This window comes from Oryzias latipes, chromosome 9 (assembly GCF_002234675.1).
Source record: "Oryzias latipes chromosome 9, ASM223467v1".
Taxonomy (NCBI): Eukaryota; Metazoa; Chordata; class Actinopteri; order Beloniformes; family Adrianichthyidae; genus Oryzias; species Oryzias latipes.
Genome location: NC_019867.2, coordinates 203,963 through 230,193, shown reverse-complemented (window position 1 = coordinate 230,193; position 26,231 = coordinate 203,963). Strand labels below are relative to the sequence as shown.

General features: G+C 51.3%; 1 protein-coding gene across 2 annotated transcripts; it reads right to left on the bottom strand.

Annotated features, from left to right (window-relative positions):
* Positions 1-1,717: 1,717 nt before the first annotated feature.
* Positions 1,718-26,022, bottom strand: rsph14 (radial spoke head 14 homolog). Of its 2 annotated transcripts, none has more exons than XM_023958082.1 (6): positions 25,525-26,014; positions 25,299-25,401; positions 15,749-15,861; positions 15,415-15,646; positions 2,129-2,265; positions 1,718-2,061 (listed from the first exon to the last, which is right to left on the bottom strand). In XM_023958082.1, the coding sequence occupies exons 1-6, from the start codon at positions 25,694-25,696 to the stop codon at positions 1,793-1,795; spliced, it is 1,026 nt and encodes a 341-aa protein (XP_023813850.1). In that variant the 5' UTR covers positions 25,697-26,014; the 3' UTR covers positions 1,718-1,792. The 2 variants fall into 2 exon arrangements, with proteins under 2 accessions (XP_023813850.1, XP_023813851.1); XM_023958083.1 differs by having other exon boundaries at positions 1,752-2,014; positions 25,525-26,022.
* Between the last annotated feature and the right edge of the window lie 209 nt (positions 26,023-26,231).

Here is a 26,231-nt window from a genome sequence, read left to right as displayed (position 1 = left end):
TAACCCCCGACAACGACGTTCCAGCATCTTCTCGCCGTTTCACGTTTGAACCTGATGACGCATCTTTAAAGTCCATCAGAGCGCGCGGAGGTTTTTACCTCACGCACCTGAGCACGCGGTTATCTAAGTGACGTCAGCTCCGCTCTGGATACAAAATGATGTCGCATTCCCGCAGCTGCAGCGATGTGCACGCGCTCCCCAAATCTCTGCGTGGCGTCTTACCTGCTCGTGCCCGTGTCTGTCGCCGCGCTCGTGTGAGCGGTCGTGTGCCGGTCCTCACGTTTACAGAAACGACCCCCCCTCTCTCTTACATCACTTTCCTATGTCTCTCCACCCCTCTGCCTCTGGACTAGTCCATTCACTGTAGAGAGAGGGGGGGGGGGGGTCGCAGGTACATCCTGGTCCTGGCCGGTAGCGGAGGGTGGGGGGGGAGTCTTAAAATTTAATTGGTTGTTCTTTATCAGCAACATGGCCCTTCAGTCCTGGGGGGCCATGAGGGAGAGGGGAGGGGGGCACGGGGGTGTTATCTCCCCCCGCATGGCAGCAGACAGTTGGTTCTGGAGTTCTTCCATAATCTAGAAACTTTAGGACTGTGATCCCGGATGATCAGGATCTGCTTAAGAAGATCAAGTAGACCCCGACAGTGCCCCCCCCCTCCCATTAGTGAGACATTAGTAGCATAATTACTGACAAAGATGAAGACCCCCCTCTGTATGGGGTTATTGACAGTCTCCGCTGTCTGTTTCCAAGGACCAATCGGTGGAGTGGTTGGAGAACTCGAGTGATCCCAGGTGGATCCCAGAAGGATCCCGGGAGGACCAGGACCGTGGGAAACCTGGTCCCGGCCCAGGTCCTGGGGGGTGAGCCATGACGAGGAGCGGTCCATAACCTTCTTTGTGAGAAGGAAAAGACAAGATCGCGTTACGCCGCCCGCATTGGCGCCGCTTGGTTCCCATTCTGGAGCCAGGCCTGGGGTCGGGGCCCACAGGCGAGCTCCTGAGGAACGGACTCCTCCCATGGTCGGGGTCAGGTCAAGCCTGAAGGAACGACGTGGGACCGCCTCCTGCAGAAGAACCCAAAAGGGGCTGGAAGACCCTGACGCACCAGACAGAAAGAGACTACGGCCTGGGAACTCCTCCACCCCCCAAAGATTCCCAGATTTTATTGTATTCCTACAACAAAATTCCAATGGCACTCAGTGGAAAAAGAAACAGTAGACATTAAAAGATCAAAATCCAAAAGTGCATTGAGAAGTTTCAGTGAACATTCAGTGGTTTGTTATACTGAGGGAAGTCTGAGTTTTTAGTCAGGGGGAGGTAGAAAGTGGGGGGGTGATGGAAACTACAGCTCTGGGAAAGAAACCGCTTTTCAGTCTCTGTCGTTTCAGAATCCTGTACTTCTTTCCCGATTGCAGCGGCACAAACAGGGAAGGTTCAGGGTGGCTGGCGGCTCTTAGTACACTGCGTCCAGGTCCGGGAGTTCAGCTCCCACAATCCTCTGCGCCGTCTGTACCACCCGTGACAGGTCTCAATGATGGATGGAGGATAGATGGATGGATGATGGATGGATGATGGATTGATGATGGATGGATGGATACTCGTTTGAACAAAGAAACGCCTTTTTTTTAGGATTGGACGCCACATTGTTGCCGTTCATAAAGACGCAAGCGGTTCTGATCCAGAAATTTCTTCTGCAGGAACTTTTCAAACATATCAGACCTTTTTCAACTTCTGATCTTTATTAACATTTTACAGACAGAACCTCCACACAGACACCATCCCTTCTAGATGTTTCAAGGCGTAAACGTCACGACCTGGATGGCGGTCTCAAAGACACGCTGAATATCTACGTCCTCCTCCTCCTCACTGGTTCTCCTCAGCAGAGGAAGCTGGTCCTGCAGGAGTCTCCTGCCCTCCGGAGTTTCAGCCAGCATGGTCAGGCCCCTGACGGAGTTCATGACCAGAGGTTTCCTTCTCCGCCTCATGTCCTCATCTTCATGTCTGTCACACGCCAGCTTGAGGAGGACAGGGAGGACGTTTAGGTGCAGGCACTGCAGCTTACCTGGGGAAGGCGGAGCTTGAGTTTGGTGGTCACAGACAGACTTGGTGTTACAGATGCGTCTATTCACCTGCAGTGGTGACGGCGGCAAACATGATGACTCCTGTAGCGTTTAGCTGAGCCTCCTCGTCTTCCTCCTGTAGAAGAGCCGCCACAGCAGGAAGAACCTTCTGGTCACAGACCTCCACCTTCCCGCCCATGGGAACGCTGTAGCAAGAACAACAGCAGAACCACAACCTCACAGCAGAACCACAACCTCACTGAATAACCACAACCTCACAGCAGAACCACAACCTCACTGAATAACCACAACCTCACAGCAGAACCACAACCTCACTGAATAACCACAACCTCACAGAATAACCACAACCTCACAGCAGAACCACAACCTCACTGAATAACCACAACCTCACAGCAGAACCACAACCTCACAGCAGAACCACAACCTCACAGCAGAACCACAACCTCACTGAATAACCACAACCTCACAGCAGAACCACAACCTCACTGAATAACCACAACCTCACTGAATAACCACAACCTCACAGCAGAACCACAACCTCACAGCAGAACCACAACCTCACTGAATAACCACAACCTCACAGAATAACCACAACCTCACAGCAGAACCACAACCTCACAGCAGAACCACAACCTCACTGAATAACCACAACCTCACAGAATAACCACAACCTCACAGCAGAACCACAACCTCACAGCAGAACCACAACCTCACAGCAGAACCACAACCTCACAGCAGAACCACAACCTCACAGAAGAACCACAACCTCACAGCAAAACCACAACCTCACAGAAGAACCACATCCTCACAGCAGAACCACAACCTCACAGCAGAACCACAACCTCACAGCAGAACCACAACCTCAAAGAAGAACCTCAACCTCACAGCAGAACCACAACCTCACTGAATAACCACAACCTCACAGAATAACCACAACCTCACAGAAGAACCACAACCTCACAGCAGAACCACAACCTCACAGCAGAACCACAACCTCACAGAATAACCACAACCTCACAGCAGAACCACAACCTCAGAGCAGAACCACAACCTCACAGCAGAACCACAACATCACAGCAGAACCACAACATCACAGCAGAACCACAACCTCACAGCAGAACCACAACCTCACAGCAGAACCACAACCTCACAGAAGAACCACAACCTCACAGCAGAACCACAACCTCACAGCAGAACCACAACCTCACAGAACAACCACAACCTCACAGCAGAACCACAACCTCACAGAAGAACCACAACATCACAGCAGAACCACAACCTCACAGCAGAACCACAACCTCACTGAATAACCACAACATCACAGCAGAACCACAACATCACAGCAGAACCACAACCTCACAGCAGAACCACAACCTCACTGAATAACCACAACATCACAGCAGAACCACAACCTCACAGAAGAACCACAACCTCACAGCAGAACCACAACCTCACAGCAGAACCACAACCTCACTGAATAACCACAACCTCACAGAATAACCACAACCTCACAGCAGAACCACAGCCTCACAGCAGAACCACAACCTCACAGACGAACAACAACCTCACAGCAGAACCACAACCTCACTGAATAACCACAACCTCACAGAATAACCACAACCTCACAGCAGAACCACAGCCTCACAGAAGAACCACAACCTCACAGAAGAACCACAACCTCAAAGCAGAACCACAACCTCACAGCAGAACCACAACCTCACTGAATAACCACAACCTCACAGAATAACCACAACCTCACAGCAGAACCACAACCTCACAGCAGAACCACAACCTCACTGAATAACCACAACCTCACTGAATAACCACAACCTCACAGAATAACCACAACCTCACAGCAGAACCACAACCTCACAGCAGAACCACAACCTCACAGCAGAACCACAACCTCACAGCAGAACCACAACCTCAAAGCAGAACCACAACCTCACTGAATAACCATAACCTTACAGAAGAACCACAGCCCCACAGCAGAACCACAACCTCACAGAAGAACCACAACCTCACAGCAGAACCACAACCTCACAGAAGAACCACAACCTCACAGCAGAACCACAACCTCACAGCAGAACCACAACCTCAAAGCAGAACCACAACCTCACAGAAGAACCACAACATCACAGCAGAACCACATCACAGCAGAACCACAACCTCACAGCAGAACCACAACCTCACTTAATAACCACAACCTCACAGAAAAACCACAACCTCACAGCAGAAGCACAACCTCACTGAATAACCACAACCTTACAGAAGAACCACAACCCCACAGCAGAACCACAACCTCACAGAAGAACCACAACCTCACAGAAGAACCACAACCGCACAGCAGAACCAGAACCTCAAAGCAGAACCACAACCTCACAGCAGAACCACAACCTCACAGAAGAACCACAACCTCACAGCAGAACCACAACCTCACAGCAGAACCACAACCTCACAGAATAACCACAACCTCACAGCAGAACCACAACCTCAGAGCAGCACCACAACCTCACAGCAGAACCACAACCTCACAGCAGAACCACAACCTCAGAGCAGAACCACAACCTCACAGAAGAACCACAACCTCACAGAAGAACCTCAACCTCACAGCAGAACCACAACCTCACTGAATAACCACAACCTCACAGAATAACCACAACCTCACAGCAGAACCACAACCTCACAGAATAACCACAACCTCAAAGCAGAACCACAACCTCACAGCAGAACCACAACCTCACTGAATAACCACAGCCTCACAGAATAACCACAACCTCACAGCAGAACCACAACCTCACAGCAGAACCACAACCTCACTGAATAAACACAGCCTCACAGAAGAACCACAACCTCACAGCAGAACCACAACCTCACTGAATAACCACAACATCACAGAAGAATCACAACCTCACAGCAGAACCACAACCTCACAGCAGAACCACAACCTCACAGAAGAACCACAACCTCACAGCAGAACCACAACTTCACTGAATAACCACAACCTCACAGAAGAACCACAACCTCACAGCAGAACCACAACCTCAATGAATAACCACAACCTCACAGAAGAACCACAACCTCACAGCAGAACCACAACCTCACTGAATAACCACAACCTCACAGAAGAACCACAACCTCACAGCAGAACCACAACCTCACAGCAGAACCACAACTTCACGGCAGAACCACAACCTCACAGCAAAACCACAACCTCACAGAATAACCACAACCTCACAGCAGAACCACAACATCACAGCAGAACCACAACCTCACTGAATAACCACAACCTCACAGAATAACCACAACCTCACAGCAGAACCACAACCTCACTGAATAACCACAACCTTACAGAAGAACCACAGCCCCACAGCAGAACCACAACCTCACAGAAGAACCACAACCTTACAGCAGAACCACAACCTCACAGAAGAACCACAACCTCACAGCAGAACCACAACCTCACAGCAGAACCACAACCTCAAAGCAGAACCACAACCTCACAGAAGAACCACAACCTCACAGCAGAACCACATCACAGCAGAACCACAACCTCACAGCAGAACCACAACCTCACAGCAGAACCACAACATCACAGAAGAACCACAACCTCACAGCAGAACCACAACCTCACTGAATAACCACAACCTTACAGAAGAACCACAACCCCACAGCAGAACCAAAACCTCACAGCAGAACCACAACCTCACAGCAGAACCACAACCTCACTGAATAACCACAACCTCACAGCAGAACCACAACCTCACTGAATAACCACAACCTCACAGCAGAACCACAACCTCACTGAATAACCACAACCTCACAGAATAACCACAAAATCACAGAAGAACCACAACCTCACAGCAGAACCACAACCTCACTGAATAACCACAACCTCACAGCAGAACCACAACCTCACTGAATAACCACAACCTCACTGAATAACCACAACCTCACAGCAGAACCACAACCTCACAGCAGAACCACAACCTCACTGAATAACCACAACCTCACAGAATAACCACAACCTCACAGCAGAACCACAACCTCACAGCAGAACCACAACCTCACTGAATAACCACAACCTCACAGAATAACCACAACCTCACAGCAGAACCACAACCTCACAGCAGAACCACAACCTCACAGCAGAACCACAACCTCACAGCAGAACCACAACCTCACAGAAGAACCACAACCTCACAGCAAAACCACAACCTCACAGAAGAACCACATCCTCACAGCAGAACCACAACCTCACAGCAGAACCACAACCTCACAGCAGAACCACAACCTCACAGAAGAACCTCAACCTCACAGCAGAACCACAACCTCACTGAATAACCACAACCTCACAGAATAACCACAACCTCACAGAAGAACCACAACCTCACAGCAGAACCACAACCTCACAGCAGAACCACAACCTCACAGAATAACCACAACCTCACAGCAGAACCACAACCTCAGAGCAGAACCACAACCTCACAGCAGAACCACAACCTCACAGCAGAACCACAACCTCACAGCAGAACCACAACCTCACAGAAGAACCACAACATCACAGCAGAACCACAACATCACAGCAGAACCACAACCTCACAGCAGAACCACAACCTCACAGCAGAACCACAACCTCACAGAAGAACCACAACCTCACAGCAGAACCACAACCTCACAGCAGAACCACAACCTCACAGAACAACCACAACCTCACAGCAGAACCACAACCTCACAGAAGAACCACAACATCACAGCAGAACCACAACCTCACAGCAGAACCACAACCTCACAGCAGAACCACAACCTCACTGAATAACCACAACATCACAGCAGAACCACAACATCACAGCAGAACCACAACCTCACAGCAGAACCACAACCTCACTGAATAACCACAACATCACAGCAGAACCACAACCTCACAGAAGAACCACAACCTCACAGCAGAACCACAACCTCACAGCAGAACCACAACCTCACTGAATAACCACAACCTCACAGAATAACCACAACCTCACAGCAGAACCACAGCCTCACAGCAGAACCACAACCTCACAGACGAACAACAACCTCACAGCAGAACCACAACCTCACTGAATAACCACAACCTCACAGCAGAACCACAACCTCACTGAATAACCACAACATCACAGAAGAATCACAACCTCACAGCAGAACCACAACCTCAAAGCAGAACCACAACCTCACAGCAGAACCACAACCTCACTGAATAACCACAACCTCACAGAATAACCACAACCTCACAGCAGAACCACAACCTCACAGCAGAACCACAACCTCACTGAATAACCATAACCTTACAGAAGAACCACAGCCCCACAGCAGAACCACAACCTCACAGAAGAACCACAACCTCACAGCAGAACCACAACCTCACAGAAGAACCACAACCTCACAGCAGAACCACAACCTCACAGCAGAACCTCAACCTCAAAGCAGAACCACAACCTCACAGAAGAACCACAACATCACAGCAGAACCACATCACAGCAGAACCACAACCTCACAGCAGAACCACAACCTCACAGCAGAACCACAACATCACAGAAGAACCACAACCTCACAGCAGAAGCACAACCTCACTGAATAACCACAACCTTACAGAAGAACCACAACCCCACAGCAGAACCACAACCTCACAGAAGAACCACAACCTCACAGAAGAACCACAACCGCACAGCAGAACCAGAACCTCAAAGCAGAACCACAACCTCACAGCAGAACCACAACCTCACAGAAGAACCACAACCTTACAGCAGAACCACAACCTCACAGCAGAACCACAACCTCACAGAATAACCACAACCTCACAGCAGAACCACAACCTCAGAGCAGCACCACAACCTCACAGCAGAACCACAACCTCACAGCAGAACCACAACCTCAGAGCAGAACCACAACCTCACAGAAGAACCACAACCTCACAGAAGAACCTCAACCTCACAGCAGAACCACAACCTCACTGAATAACCACAACCTCACAGAATAACCACAACCTCACAGCAGAACCACAACCTCACAGAATAACCACAACCTCAAAGCAGAACCACAACCTCACAGCAGAACCACAACCTCACTGAATAACCACAGCCTCACAGAATAACCACAACCTCACAGCAGAACCACAACCTCACAGCAGAACCACAACCTCACTGAATAAACACAGCCTCACAGAAGAACCACAACCTCACAGCAGAACCACAACCTCACTGAATAACCACAACATCACAGAAGAATCACAACCTCACAGCAGAACCACAACCTCACAGCAGAACCACAACCTCACAGAAGAACCACAACCTCACAGCAGAACCACAACTTCACTGAATAACCACAACCTCACAGAAGAACCACAACCTCACAGCAGAACCACAACCTCAATGAATAACCACAACCTCACAGAAGAACCACAACCTCACAGCAGAACCACAACCTCACTGAATAACCACAACCTCACAGAAGAACCACAACCTCACAGCAGAACCACAACCTCACAGCAGAACCACAACTTCACGGCAGAACCACAACCTCACAGCAAAACCACAACCTCACAGAATAACCACAACCTCACAGCAGAACCACAACATCACAGCAGAACCACAACCTCACTGAATAACCACAACCTCACAGAATAACCACAACCTCACAGCAGAACCACAACCTCACTGAATAACCACAACCTTACAGAAGAACCACAGCCCCACAGCAGAACCACAACCTCACAGAAGAACCACAACCTTACAGCAGAACCACAACCTCACAGAAGAACCACAACCTCACAGCAGAACCACAACCTCACAGCAGAACCACAACCTCAAAGCAGAACCACAACCTCACAGAAGAACCACAACCTCACAGCAGAACCACATCACAGCAGAACCACAACCTCACAGCAGAACCACAACCTCACAGCAGAACCACAACATCACAGAAGAACCACAACCTCACAGCAGAACCACAACCTCACTGAATAACCACAACCTTACAGAAGAACCACAACCCCACAGCAGAACCAAAACCTCACAGCAGAACCACAACCTCACAGCAGAACCACAACCTCACTGAATAACCACAACCTCACAGCAGAACCACAACCTCACTGAATAACCACAACCTCACAGCAGAACCACAACCTCACTGAATAACCACAACCTCACAGAATAACCACAAAATCACAGAAGAACCACAACCTCACAGCAGAACCACAACCTCACCGAATAACCACAACCTCACAGCAGAACCACAACCTCACTGAATAACCACAACCTCACTGAATAACCACAACCTCACAGCAGAACCACAACCTCACAGCAGAACCACAACCTCACTGAATAACCACAACCTCACAGAATAACCACAACCTCACAGCAGAACCACAACCTCACAGCAGAACCACAACCTCACTGAATAACCACAACCTCACAGAATAACCACAACCTCACAGCAGAACCACAACCTCACAGCAGAACCACAACCTCACAGCAGAACCACAACCTCACAGCAGAACCACAACCTCACAGAAGAACCACAACCTCACAGCAAAACCACAACCTCACAGAAGAACCACATCCTCACAGCAGAACCACAACCTCACAGCAGAACCACAACCTCACAGCAGAACCACAACCTCACAGAAGAACCTCAACCTCACAGCAGAACCACAACCTCACTGAATAACCACAACCTCACAGAATAACCACAACCTCACAGAAGAACCACAACCTCACAGCAGAACCACAACCTCACAGCAGAACCACAACCTCACAGAATAACCACAACCTCACAGCAGAACCACAACCTCAGAGCAGAACCACAACCTCACAGCAGAACCACAACCTCACAGCAGAACCACAACCTCACAGAAGAACCACAACATCACAGCAGAACCACAACATCACAGCAGAACCACAACCTCACAGCAGAACCACAACCTCACAGCAGAACCACAACCTCACAGAAGAACCACAACCTCACAGCAGAACCACAACCTCACAGCAGAACCACAACCTCACAGAACAACCACAACCTCACAGCAGAACCACAACCTCACAGAAGAACCACAACATCACAGCAGAACCACAACCTCACAGCAGAACCACAACCTCACAGCAGAACCACAACCTCACTGAATAACCACAACATCACAGCAGAACCACAACATCACAGCAGAACCACAACCTCACAGCAGAACCACAACCTCACTGAATAACCACAACATCACAGCAGAACCACAACCTCACAGAAGAACCACAACCTCACAGCAGAACCACAACCTCACAGCAGAACCACAACCTCACTGAATAACCACAACCTCACAGAATAACCACAACCTCACAGCAGAACCACAGCCTCACAGCAGAACCACAACCTCACAGACGAACAACAACCTCACAGCAGAACCACAACCTCACTGAATAACCACAACCTCACAGAATAACCACAACCTCACAGCAGAACCACAGCCTCACAGAAGAACCACAACCTCACAGAAGAACCACAACCTCAAAGCAGAACCACAACCTCACAGCAGAACCACAACCTCACTGAATAACCACAACCTCACAGAATAACCACAACCTCACAGCAGAACCACAACCTCACAGCAGAACCACAACCTCACTGAATAACCATAACCTTACAGAAGAACCACAGCCCCACAGCAGAACCACAACCTCACAGAAGAACCACAACCTCACAGCAGAACCACAACATCACAGAAGAACCACAACCTCACAGCAGAACCACAACCTCACAGCAGAACCACAACCTCAAAGCAGAACCACAACCTCACAGAAGAACCACAACATCACAGCAGAACCACATCACAGCAGAACCACAACCTCACAGCAGAACCACAACCTCACAGCAGAACCACAACATCACAGAAGAACCACAACCTCACAGCAGAAGCACAACCTCACTGAATAACCACAACCTTACAGAAGAACCACAACCCCACAGCAGAACCACAACCTCACAGAAGAACCACAACCTCACAGAAGAACCACAACCGCACAGCAGAACCAGAACCTCAAAGCAGAACCACAACCTCACAGCAGAACCACAACCTCACAGAAGAACCACAACCTCACAGCAGAACCACAACCTCACAGCAGAACCACAACCTCACAGAATAACCACAACCTCACAGCAGAACCACAACCTCAGAGCAGCACCACAACCTCACAGCAGAACCACAACCTCACAGCAGAACCACAACCTCAGAGCCGAACCACAACCTCACAGAAGAACCACAACCTCACAGAAGAACCTCAACCTCACAGCAGAACCACAACCTCACTGAATAACCACAACCTCACAGAATAACCACAACCTCACAGCAGAACCACAACCTCACAGAATAACCACAACCTCAAAGCAGAACCACAACCTCACAGCAGAACCACAACCTCACTGAATAACCACAGCCTCACAGAATAACCACAACCTCACAGCAGAACCACAACCTCACAGCAGAACCACAACCTCACTGAATAAACACAGCCTCACAGCAGAACCACAGCCTCACAGAAGAACCACAACCTCACAGAAGAACCACAACCTCAAAGAATAACCACAACCTCACAGCAGAACCACAACCTCACTGAATAACCACAACCTCACAGAATAACCACAACCTCACAGCAGAACCACAACCTCACAGCAGAACCACAACCTCACTGAATAACCACAACCTCACAGAATAACCACAACCTCACAGCAGAACCACAACCTCACAGCAGAACCACAACCTCACAGCAGAACCACAACCTCACAGCAGAACCACAACCTCACAGCAGAACCACAACCTCACTGAATAACCATAACCTTACAGAAGAACCACAGCCCCACAGCAGAACCACAACCTCACAGAAGAACCACAACCTCACAGCAGAACCACAACCTCACAGAAGAACCACAACCTCACAGCAGAACCACAACCTCACAGCAGAACCACAACCTCAAAGCAGAACCACAACCTCACAGAAGAACCACAACATCACAGCAGAACCACATCACAGCAGAACCACAACCTCACAGCAGAACCACAACCTCACAGCAGAACCACAACATCACAGAAGAACCACAACCTCACAGCAGAACCACAACCTCACTGAATAACCACAACCTTACAGAAGAACCACAACCCCACAGCAGAACCACAACCTCACAGAAGAACCACAACCTCACAGAAGAACCACAACCGCACAGCAGAACCAGAACCTCAAAGCAGAACCACAACCTCACAGCAGAACCACAACCTCACAGAAGAACCACAACCTCACAGCAGAACCACAACCTCACAGCAGAACCACAACCTCACAGAATAACCACAACCTCACAGCAGAACCACAACCTCAGAGCAGCACCACAACCTCACAGCAGAACCACAACCTCACAGCAGAACCACAACCTCAGAGCAGAACCACAACCTCACAGAAGAACCACAACCTCACAGAAGAACCTCAACCTCACAGCAGAACCACAACCTCACTGAATAACCACAACCTCACAGAATAACCACAACCTCACAGCAGAACCACAACCTCACAGAATAACCACAACCTCAAAGCAGAACCACAACCTCACAGCAGAACCACAACCTCACTGAATAACCACAGCCTCACAGAATAACCACAACCTCACAGCAGAACCACAACCTCACAGCAGAACCACAACCTCACTGAATAAACACAGCCTCACAGAAGAACCACAACCTCACAGCAGAACCACAACCTCACTGAATAACCACAACATCACAGAAGAATCACAACCTCACAGCAGAACCACAACCTCACAGCAGAACCACAACCTCACAGCAGAACCACAACCTCAATGAATAACCACAACCTCACAGAAGAACCACAACCTCACAGCAGAACCACAACCTCACTGAATAACCACAACCTCACAGAAGAACCACAACCTCACAGCAGAACCACAACCTCACAGCAGAACCACAACTTCACGGCAGAACCACAACCTCACAGCAAAACCACAACCTCACAGCAAAACCACAACCTCACAGCAAAACCACAACCTCACAGAATAACCACAACCTCACAGCAGAACCACAACATCACAGCAGAACCACAACCTCACTGAATAACCACAACCTCACAGAATAACCACAACCTCACAGCAGAACCACAACCTCACTGAATAACCACAACCTTACAGAAGAACCACAGCCCCACAGCAGAACCACAACCTCACAGAAGAACCACAACCTTACAGCAGAACCACAACCTCACAGAAGAACCACAACCTCACAGCAGAACCACAACCTCACAGCAGAACCACAACCTCAAAGCAGAACCACAACCTCACAGAAGAACCACAACCTCACAGCAGAACCACATCACAGCAGAACCACAACCTCACAGCAGAACCACAACCTCACAGCAGAACCACAACATCACAGAAGAACCACAACCTCACAGCAGAACCACAACCTCACTGAATAACCACAACCTTACAGAAGAACCACAACCCCACAGCAGAACCAAAACCTCACAGAAGAACCACAACCTCACAGCAGAACCACAACCTCACAGAAGAACCACAACCTCACAGCAGAACCACAACCTCAAAGCAGAACCACAACCTCACAGCAGAACCACAACCTCACAGAAGAACCACAACCTCACAGCAGAACCACAACCTCACAGCAGAACCACAACCTCACAGAATAACCACAACCTCACAGCAGAACCACAACCTCAGAGCAGTACCACAACCTCACAGCAGAACCACAACATCACAGCAGAACCACAACCTCAGAGCAGAACCACAACCTCACAGAAGAACCACAACCTCACAGAAGAACCTCAACCTCACAGCAGAACCACAACCTCACTGAATAACCACAACCTCACAGCAGAACCACAACCTCACAGCAGAACCACAACCTCACTGAATAACCACAACCTCAAAGCAGAACCACAACCTCACAGCAGAACCACAACCTCACTGAATAACCACAGCCTCACTGAATAACCACAACCTCACAGCAGAACCACAACCTCACAGCAGAACCACAACCTCACTGAATAACCACAGCCTCACAGAAGAACCACAACCTCACAGCAGAACCACAACCTCACTGAATAACCACAACATCACAGAAGAACCACAACCTCACAGCAGAACCACAACCTCACAGCAGAACCACAACCTCACAGAAGAACCACAACCTCACAGCAGAACCACAACCTCACTGAATAACCACAACCTCACAGCAGAACCACAACCTCACTGAATAACCACAACCTCACAGAAGAACCACAACCTCACAGCAGAACCACAACCTCACTGAATAACCACAACCTCACAGCAGAACCACAACCTCACAGCAGAACCACAACCTCACAGCAGAACCACAACCTCACTGAATAACCACAACCTCACAAAAGAACCACAACCTCACAGAAAAGCCACAACCTCGCAGCAGAACCACAACCTCACAGCAGAACCACAACCTCACAGAAGAACCACAACCTCACAGCAGAACCACAACCTCACTGAATAACCACAACCTCACAGAAGAACCACAACCTCACAGCAGAACCACAACCTCACTGAATAACCACAACCTCACAGCAGAACCACAACCTCACAGCAGAACCACAACCTCACAGCAGAACCACAACCTCACTGAATAACCACAACCTCACAAAAGAACCACAACCTCACAGAAAAGCCACAACCTCGCAGCAGAACCACAACCTCACAGCAGAACCACAACCTCACAGAATAACCACAACCTCACAGCAGAACCACAACCTCACAGCAGAACCACAACCTCACAGCTGAACCACAACCTCACAGCAGAACCACAACCTCACAGCAGAACCACAACCTCACAGAAGAACCTCAACCTCACATCAGAACCACAACCTCACAGCAGAACCACAACCTCACAGCAGAACCACAACCTCACAGCAGAACCACAACCTCACAGCAGAACCACAACCTCACAGCAGAACCACAACCTCACAGAAAAACCACAACCTCACAGAAAAACCACAACCTCACAGAAGAACCACAACTTCACAGCAGAACCACAACCTCACTTAATAACCACAACCTCACAGAAAAACCACAACCTCACAGAAGAACCACAACCTCACAGCAGAACCACAACCTCACTGAATAACCACAACCTCACCGAATAACCACAACCTCACAGCAGAACCACAACTTCACAGCAGAACCACAACCTCACTGAATAACCACAACCTCAAAGCAGAACCACAACCTCACAGATGAACCACAACCTCACATCAGAGCCGCACCCTCACCTTTACCTGAGAGCCATCATGGCTGCTGCTGCTGCTTTGCAGATGTTCAGGGCGCCGTTGGAGAGTTTTGGCGCCAGCAGGGCTACAGCGTCAGAACGCAGAGCCGCCTCAGGATCCGCCTGGAAGCAGCACCTGAGGAGAGACAGGAACAGAACCTGCACCTCGTCCTCCTCCTCCTCCTCCTCCTCTTGCAGCTTCTTCATGAGTTTAGGGAGCAGAGTGAGTAGAGACACCCTTCCTGCAGGGTGGGGGGTGGGGGGGTGGGGGTGGGGGGGGGCTTGTCAATGATACTGCGGCTCTGACAGTTTCCCGCTGGGTGGGTGTGGTGTGGGGGTCATACCCGAGCTGTGTAGCGAGAGGCGGCTCAGCAGCAGAAACACAGTCCTCCTGCAGGGGGGGTCCTCCAGCAGCTGAGATAGGGGGGGCAGGAAGGAGGCAGCCAGCAGGGCCTGTCTGCAGGGGGGGGCAACACTGTGAGACCCGTTGGTAAAGATCAGAACAAAGAAGACGGCAGAGCCCAGACGTCTGGTTTAAGTCATGTTCTGGTTTCAGACCCCCCCCCCACCCCCAAGCAAACACTGACCCTTGAATAAGAAATTTGTCTTTCAGGTTCTTTACACTCAAAGCTCCTCAGTGTAGTTGTTATTGTGTTTTAGATTCCTGCCTGTTCTCTTTGGATCTTACAGAACCGGTTCCCAACGAGAACTTTCCTGATGATTACTGAGCTTTGGAAAAGGTTCTTGTTAAAGCTGAAACTTAAATCAGAGGAAATGATGTCAGCCCCTAAGATTTTATCGAGAACACTTGAGTCCAAGTAAAGTGTACTATAGATCATGTACATGTACTGGAGGAAGTATGCTGACTGAATACTTCTTCAGACTAAATTGGAACATTTCAGATTAGCAATTTATATAAATTTAAACCGCCTCACTTTTAGAATAGACTAAGTGTACACAGACTACTTTTGACCACAGAGCGAAAGACAATTCAGCTGCTGGGCTGAAAACTGAATCCTGAACACGGTCTTCTGAGACCATGTTCAGAATCATTTCACACTCAAACCAGTTTAAATCTAAATGTGAAGTAAATGCCAACAAATCAAGAAAAATGTAGAGAAGGAGGACATGCAGGAGGACCTCCAGGAGAACACACAGGCGAACACGCAGGAGAACACAGAGGAGGACTCGCAGGAGAACACGCAGGAGGACATGCAGGAGAACACGCAGGAGGACACGCAGGCAAACACGCAGGAGAACACACAGGAGAACATACAGGAGAACACGCAGGAGGACACGCAGGAGAAAACACAGGAGGACACGCAGGAGAACATGCAGGAGAACACGCAGGAGGACACGCAGGCAAACACGCAGGAGAACACACAGGAGAACATACAGGAGAACACGCAGGAGGACACGCAGGAGAAAACACAGGAGGACACGCAGGAGAACATGCAGGAGAACACGCAGGAGGACACGCAGGAGAACATGCAGGAGAACACGCAGGAGGACACGCAGGAGGATACGCAGGAGAACATGCAGGAGAACACGCAGGAGGACGCGCAGGAGAACATGCAGGAGAACACGCAGGAGAACATACAGGAGAACACGCAGGAGGACACGCAGGAGAAAACACAGGAGGACACGCAGGAGGACACGCAGGAGAACACGCAGGAGAACATGCAGGAGAACACACAGGCGAGCACGCAGGAGGACACGCAGGAGAAAACACAAGAAGACACGTAGGAGAACATGCAGGAGTACATGCAGGAGAACATACAGGAGAACACGCAGGAGAACATGCAGGAGAACACGCAGGAGGACACGCAGGAGAACATGCAGGAGGACACGCAGGAGAACATGCAGGAGAACACGCAGGAGGACACGCAGGAGAACATGCAGGAGGACACGCAGGAGAACATGCAGGAGAACACGCAGGAGAACACGCAAGAGAACACGCAGGGGAACACACAGGAGGACACGCAGGAGAACACGCAGGAGAACACGCAGGAGAACACGCAAGAGAACACACAGGAGGACACGCAGGAGAACACGCAGGAGAACACGCAGGAGAACACGCAAGAGAACACACAGGAGGACACGCAGGAGAACATGCAGGGGAACACACAGGAGGACACGCAGGAGAACACGCAGGAGAACACACAGGAGGACATGCAGGAGAACACGCAGGGGAACACACAGGAGGACACGCAGGAGAACACGCAGGAGGACACGCAGGAGGACACGCAGGAGAAAACACAGGAGGACACGCAGGAGAACATGCAGGAGAACACGCAGGAGGACACGCAGGAGAACATGCAGGAGAACACGCAGGAGGACACGCAGGAGGATACGCAGGAGAACATGCAGGAGAACACGCAGGAGGACGCGCAGGAGAACATGCAGGAGAACACGCAGGAGAACATACAGGAGAACACGCAGGAGGACACGCAGGAGAAAACACAGGAGGACACGCAGGAGGACACGCAGGAGAACACGCAGGAGAACATGCAGGAGAACACACAGGCGAGCACGCAGGAGGACACGCAGGAGAAAACACAAGAAGACACGTAGGAGAACATGCAGGAGTACATGCAGGAGAACATACAGGAGAACACGCAGGAGAACATGCAGGAGAACACGCAGGAGGACACGCAGGAGAACATGCAGGAGGACACGCAGGAGAACATGCAGGAGAACACGCAGGAGGACACGCAGGAGAACATGCAGGAGGACACGCAGGAGAACATGCAGGAGAACACGCAGGAGAACACGCAAGAGAACACGCAGGGGAACACACAGGAGGACACGCAGGAGAACACGCAGGAGAACACGCAGGAGAACACGCAAGAGAACACACAGGAGGACACGCAGGAGAACACACAGGAAGACACGCAGGAGAACATGCAGGAGAACATGCAGGAGAACACACAGGAGGACCTCCAGGAGGACACGCAGGAGAACACGCAGGAGGACACGCAAGGGAACACACAGGAGGACACGCAGGAGAACACGCAGGATAACACGCAGGAGAACACGCAAGAGAACACGCAGGAGGACACGCAGGAGAACATGCAGGAGAACATACAGGAGAACACGCAGGAGGACACGCAGGAGAACACGCAGGAGAACATGCAGGAGAACATGCAGGAGGACACGCAGGAGAACACGCAGGAGAACATGCAGGAGAACACGCAGGAGAACACGCAGGAGGACACGCAGGAGAACATGCAGGAGGACACGCAGGAGAACATGCAGGAGAACACGCAGGAGAACACGCAAGAGAACACGCAAGAGAACACACAGGAGGACACGCAGGAGAACATGCAGGAGAACACACAGGAAGACACGCAGGAGAACATGCAGGAGAACATGCAGGAGAACACACAGGAGGACCTCCAGGAGAACACGCAGGAGAACACGCAGGAGGACACGCAGGAGAACATGCAGGAGGACACGCAGGAGAACATGCAGGAGAACACGCAGGAGAACACGCAAGAGAACACGCAAGAGAACACACAGGAGGACACGCAGGAGAACATGCAGGAGAACACACAGGAAGACACGCAGGAGGACACGCAGGAGAACATGCAGGAGAACACGCAGGAGAACATGCAGGAGAACATGCAGGAGAACATGCAGGAGGACACGCAGGAGAACATGCAGGAGGACACGCAGGAGAACATGCAGGAGAACACGCAGGAGAACACGCAAGAGAACACGCAAGAGAACACACAGGAGGACACGCAGGAGAACATGCAGGAGAACACACAGGAAGACACGCAGGAGAACATGCAGGAGAACATGCAGGAGAACACACAGGAGGACCTCCAGGAGGACACGCAGGAGGACACGCAGGAGAACATGCAGGAGAACACGCAGGAGAATATGCAGGAAAACACGCAGGAGGACCTCCAGGAGAACACACAGGCGAACACGCAGGAGTACACGCAGGAGAACATGCAAGAAAACACGCAGGAGGACACGCAGGAGAACACACAGGAGGACAGGCAGGAGAACATGCAAGAGAACACGCAGGAGGACACGCAGGAGAACACACAGGAGGACAGGCAGGAGAACATGCAGGAGAACACACAGGAGGACACGCAGGAGAACATGCAGGAGAACACGCAAGAGAACACACAGGAGGACACGCAGGAGAACATGCAGGAGAACACACAGGAAGACACGCAGGAGAACATGCAGGAGAACACGCAGGAGGACACGCAGTAGAACACGCAGGAGAACACACAGGAGGACACGCAGGACAACATGCAGGAGAAGACGCAGGAGGACACGCAGGAGAACATGCAGGAGAACACGCAGGAAGACACGCAGGAGAACATGCAGGAGAACATGCAGGAGAACACACAGGAGGACCTCCAGGAGGACACGCAGGAGAAAACGCAGGAGGACACGCAGGAGAACATGCAGGAGAACACGCAGGAGAATATGCAGGAAAACACGCAGGAGGACCTCCAGGAGAACACACAGGCGAACACGCAGGAGTACACGCAGGAGAACATGCAGGAGAACACGCAGGAGGACACGCAGGAGAACACACAGGAGGACCTCCAGGAGAACACACAGGCGAACACGCAGGAGTACACGCAGGAGAACATGCAAGAGAACACGCAGGAAGACACGCAGGAGAACACACAGGAGGACAGGCAGGAGAACATGCAAGAAAACACGCAGGAGGACACACAGGAGAACACACAGGAGGACAGGCAGGAGAACATGCAGGAGAACACACAGGAGGACACGCAGGAGAACATGCAGGAGAACACGCAAGAGAACACACAGGAGGACACGCAGGAGAACATGCAGGAGAACACACAGGAAGACACGCAGGAGAACATGCAGGAAAACACGCAGGAGGACACGCAGGAGAACACGCAGGAGAACACACAGGAGGACACGCAGGAGAACATGCAAGAGAACACGCAGGAGAACACACAAGAGAACATGCAGGAGAACACACAAGAGAACACACAGGAGGACACGCAGGAGAACATGCAGGAGAACACGCAGGAGGACACACAGGAGAACATGCAGGAGAACACGCAGGAGGACACGCAGGAGAACATGCAGGAGAACACGCAAGAGAACACACAGGAAGACACGCAGGAGAACATGCAGGAGAACACGCAGGAGGACACGCAGGAGAACACGCAGGAGAACACACAGGAGGACACGCAGGAGAACATGCAGGAGAAGACGCAGGAGGACACGCAGGAGAACATGCAGGAGAACATGCAGGAGAACATGCAGGAGAACATGCAGGAGGACACGCAGGAGAACATGCAGGAGAACACGCAGGAGAACACGCAAGAGAACACGCAGGAGAACACGCAGGAGAACATGCAGGAGAACACACAAGAGAACACACAGGAGGACACGCAGGAGAACATGCAGGAGAACACGCAGGAGGACACACAGGAGAACATGCAGGAGGACACGCAGGAGAACATGCAGGAGAACACGCAGGAGAACACGCAAGAGAACACGCAGGAGAACACGCAGGAGAACATGCAGGAGAACACGCAGGAGGACACGCAGGAGAACATGCAGGAGAACACACAGGAGGACACGCAGGAGAACACACAGGAGAACATGCAGGAGAACACACAGGAGAACACACAGGAGGACACGCAGGAGAACATGCAGGAGAACACGCACGAGGACACGCAGGAGAACACGCAGGAGAACATGCAGGAGAACACGCAGGAGGACACGCAGGAGAACACGCAGGAGGACACGCAGGAGAACATGCAGGAGAACACGCAAGAGAACACACAGGAGGACATGCAGGAGAACATGCAGGAGAACACATAGGAGAACACGCAGGAGAACACGCAGGAGAACATGCAGGAGAACACGCAGGAGAACATGCAGGAGAACACACAGGAGGACACGCAGGAGAACATGCAGGAGAACACGCAGGAGAACATACAGGAGAACACGCAGGAGGACACGCAGGAGAACACGCAGGAGGACACGCAGGAGAACACGCAGGAGGACACGCAGGAGAACATGCAGGAGGACACGCAGGAGAACACACAGGAGGACACGCAGGAGAACACGCAGGAGAACACGCAGGAGAACATGCAGGAGAACACGCAGGAGAACATGCAGGAAAACACACAGGAGGACACGCAGGAGAACACGCAGGAGGACACGCAGGAGAACATGCAGGAGGACACGCAGGAGAACACACAGGAGGACACGCAGGAGAACATGCAGGAGAACACGCAGGAGGACACGCAGGAGAACACGCAGAAGAACATGCAGGAGAACACGCAGGAGGACACGCAGGAGGACACGCAGGAGAACACGCAGGAGGACACGCAGGAGAACATGCAGGAGGACACGCAGGAGAACACACAGGAGGACACGCAGGAGAACATGCAGGAGAACACGCAGGAGGACACGCAGGAGAACACGCAGAAGAACATGCAGGAGAACACGCAGGAGGACACGCAGGAGAACATGCAGGAGAACAAGCAGGAGAACACACAGGAGAACACGCAGGAGAACACACAGGAGGACACGCAGGAGAACATGCAGGAGAACATGCAGGAGAACACGCAGGAGAACACGCAGGAGAACATGCAGGAGGACACGCAGGAGAACATGCAGGAGAACATGCAGGAGGACACGCAGGAGAACACGCAGGAGGACACGCAGGAGAACATGCAAGAGGACACGCAGGAGAACATGCAGGAGAACACGCAAGAGAACACACAGGAGGACATGCAGGAGAACATGCAGGAGAACACATAGGAGAACATGCAGGAGAACACACAGGAGAACACGCAGGAGGACACGCAGGAGAACACGCAGGAGAACACGCAGGAGAACACGCAGGAGAACATACAGGAGAACACGCAGGAGGACACGCAGGAGAACACGCAGGAGAACATGCAGGAGAACACGCAAGAGGACACGCAGGAGAACATGCAGGAGGACACGCAGGAGGACACGCAGGAGAACACGCAGGAGGACACGCAGGAGAACACGCAGGAGAACATGCAGGAGAACATGCAGGAGAACACGCAGGAGAACATGCAGGAGAAAACGCAATAGAACACACAGGAGATCACGCAGGAAGACCTCTAGGAGAACACACAGGAGAACACACAGGAGAACATGCAGGAGGACACGCAGGAGAACACACAGGAGGACACGCAGGAGAACACACAGGAGATCACGCAGGAAGACCTCTAGGAGAACACACAGGAGAACACACAGGAGAACATGCAGGAGGACACGCAGGAGAACACGCAGGAGAACACGCAGGAGGACACGCAGGAGAACATGCAGGAGGACACGCAGGAGAACACACAGGAGGACACGCAGGAGAACATGCAGGAGAACACGCAGGAGTACACGCAGGAGAACACGCAGGAGAACATGCAGGAGAACACACAGGAGAACACGCAGGAGAACACGCAGGAGGACACGCAGGAGAACACGCAGGAGAACATGCAGGAGAACATGCAGGAGGACACGCAGGAGGACACGCAGGAGAACACGCAGGAGGACACGCAGGAGAACATGCAGGAGAACATGCAGGAGGACACGCAGGAGAACATGCAGGAGAACACGCAAGAGAACACACAGGAGGACACGCAGGAGATCACGCAGGAAGACCTCTAGGAGAACACACAGGAGAACACACAGGAGAACATGCAGGAGAACACGGAGGACACGCATGAGAACATGCAGGAAGACCTCCAGGAGTACATGCAGGAGAACACGCAGGAGAACATGCAGGAGAACATGTAGGAGAACACACAGGAGAACACGCAGGAGAACACACAGGAGGACACGCAGGAGAACATGCAGGAGAACATGCAGGAGAACATGCAGGAGAACACGCAAGAGAACACACAGGAGGACATGCAGGAGGACACGCAGGAGAACACACAGGAGAACATGCAGGAGAACACGCAGGAGGACACGCAGGAGAACACGCAGGAGGACACGCAGGAGAACATGCAGGAGAACATGCAGGAGGACACGCAGGAGAACACGCAAGAGAACACACAGGAGGACATGCAGGAGAACATGCAGGAGGACACGCAGGAGGACACGCAGGAGAACACACAGGAGAACATGCAGGAGGACACGCAGGAGAACATGCAGGAGAACATGCAGGAGGACACGCAGGAGAACACGCAGGAGGACACGCAGGAGAACATGCAGGAGAACATGCAGGAGGACACGCAGGAGAACACGCAGGAGGACACGCAGGAGAACATGCAGGAGGACACGCAGGAGAACATGCAGGAGATCACGCAGGAAGACCTCTAGGAGAACACACAGGAGAACACACAGGAGAACATGCAGGAGGACACGCAGGAGAACACACAGGAGGACACGCAGGAGAACACACAGGAGATCACGCAGGAAGACCTCTAGGAGAACACACAGGAGAACACACAGGAGAACATGCAGGAGAACACGGAGGACACGCATGAGAACATGCAGGAAGACCTCCAGGAGTACACACAGGAGAACACACAGGAGAACAGACAGGAGGACACGCAGGAGAACATGCAGGAGAACATGCAGGAGGACACGCAGGAGAACACGCAGGAGGACACGCAGGAGAACATGCAGGAGGACACGCAGGAGAACATGCAGGAGATCACGCAGGAAGACCTCTAGGAGAACACACAGGAGAACACACAGGAGATCACGCAGGAAGACCTCTAGGAGAACACACAGGAGAACACACAGGAGAACATGCAGGAGAACACGGAGGACACGCATGAGAACATGCAGGAGAACACGCAGGAGAACACACAGGAGATCACGCAGGAAGACTTCTAGGAGAACACACAGGAGAACACACAGGAGAACATGCAGGAGAACACGGAGGACACGCATGAGAACATGCAGGAAGACCTCCAGGAGTACATGCAGGAGAACACACAGGAGAACAGACAGGAGATCACGCAGGAAGACCTCTAGGAGAACACACAGGAGAACACACAGGAGAACATGCAGGAGAACACGGAGGACACGCATGAGAACATGCAGGAGAACACGCAGGAGAACACACAGGAGATCACGCAGGAAGACCTCTAGGAGAACACACAGGAGAACACACAGGAGAACATGCAGGAGAACACGGAGGACACGCATGAGAACATGCAGGAAGACCTCCAGGAGTACATGCAGGAGAACACCCAGAAGAATACCCAGGAGAACATGCAGGAGAACAAGCAGTGGAACCTCCAGAGAACAGTCTCCTCTCCCCGTCATGCAGCTGCACTGCCCCCTGCTGGCGCTTCTCGTTTCTCTCTCATTTCATCAAATCTGACTGAAAACTGAAAAGTTTGGGATTTTCTTTCTAGCATCACTTTCTGTGGGATGAAATCTTTCTGTCAGAAGTCTGAACTGCAGGTTTTGGGGTTCCGTTATCAGTTTAGTTCTTTCTTTTTTCTTCTTGTGGAGGTGAACAGGGGTTCCATAATATTTTCTAATATTATTCCATTAATGCTTTTAATGGATTCTATATATGCATGTATGTTGTATTGCAGAAATATGCTTGATTCCTGCCTTCAGTAGCAGATAATATGTACCTGGAGCCACAACACCTGCAATCCAGACCAGACAAAAACACACCAGTCTGGACGCGACGGCAACATTCTGCAGTGTCTGTGGTCAATGAGGCCCCTGGGGCCCCAAAACCTGCCATTTCCAGAGCATTGCCATGATGGAGAATTTTCGTTATCTGCACTCATAGCAGAGCTTCCTGCTGTACGGTCAGATTTGGAAAAAAGACAGATTCAAACTATTTACAGTCCAGTGTTCACATAAACAGAGTGTAGCATGAATCATACAGAACAGCCGGTTCTTCTGAAGAGTTCCTCTGTTTACCTGCCACAGGTGTGAGCCGCCAGCACGTGCAGAAGCTGGCAGACCTTTGCTCTGACACATGGATCTTCATCCTCCAGGAGGACCTTCAGCTGCTGCAGAAAACCTGCAGGGACGGGGGGAGTCTGCTCAGTCCCATATCCAGGACATCTTTATGGGACCCTGGCCTGGTCTGGACCGGCACCGACCAACCCCGGTCCTTCCTGCACCTCTGCTGCCGGTCTCCTACCTTCGGTTAGGGCCTCGGGGCCCCGCAGCGGCTGACGCAGCACGTCGATGAGGGCGGCCAGGGCCCGCAGCCGGACGTCCCGCCCCGGCAGCCGCAGCTGCTCCGCCAGCAGCGGGACGGCCCACCGGCCGAAGGCCACCGGAGCAGGGGGGGCATCAGAGTCCCGGGACATGATTACGGATCACGAAGAAATTCTTCCAGACTAAACCCGCGTTGCTTAGCAACGACGTAAAAACACAAACGTCACCGCGCTGTGAAAACGTCCCTAAAAATGTTGTTTTTTAGTAAACATAAACGCACACGTTAGATTCGTAAACACAAATGTTTATTTATGGGATGATTTCTGTAACATCCTAGCATCTTACTTCTCTTCAAAAATCCACGACATTCACCAACAACTTCAATCCAATTCAAGTCAGAATGTACCGGAACCAGCTCTTCTCTCCACATCAGCTATTTTCATCATTTCATCTACCATCAGTTGATCAATCACTGAACTCATTAAAACATCCCAACTTGAGCCAATTCCCACTGCTCTGGTCAAGGCTACTCCCCCTCTTTATCCCCCCCCCCATTACTAGCATCATTCACGCCCCTCTTAAGACTGGAACTGTTCCTCCTGCTCAAAACCGCAGTTCTCACCCCCCACAGTGAAAAAAAAACAGGTATTGGTCCCACCAATCTCAAACGTTCCACTCATTGCAAAA

Bases quoted from the DNA above. Each gene is read 5' to 3' on its own strand.
- rsph14 (XM_023958082.1), bottom strand. From the start codon at position 25,696: ATGTCCCGGGACTCTGATGCCCCCCCTGCTCCGGTGGCCTTCGGCCGG. The intron at 25,402-25,524 runs GTAGGAGACCGG...CCGTCCCTGCAG, and splicing joins CCCCGAGGCCCTAACCGAAG to GTTTTCTGCAGCAGCTGAAG. The intron at 15,862-25,298 runs GTAAACAGAGGA...CCCCCCCTGCAG, and splicing joins GCGGCTCACACCTGTGGCAG to ACAGGCCCTGCTGGCTGCCT.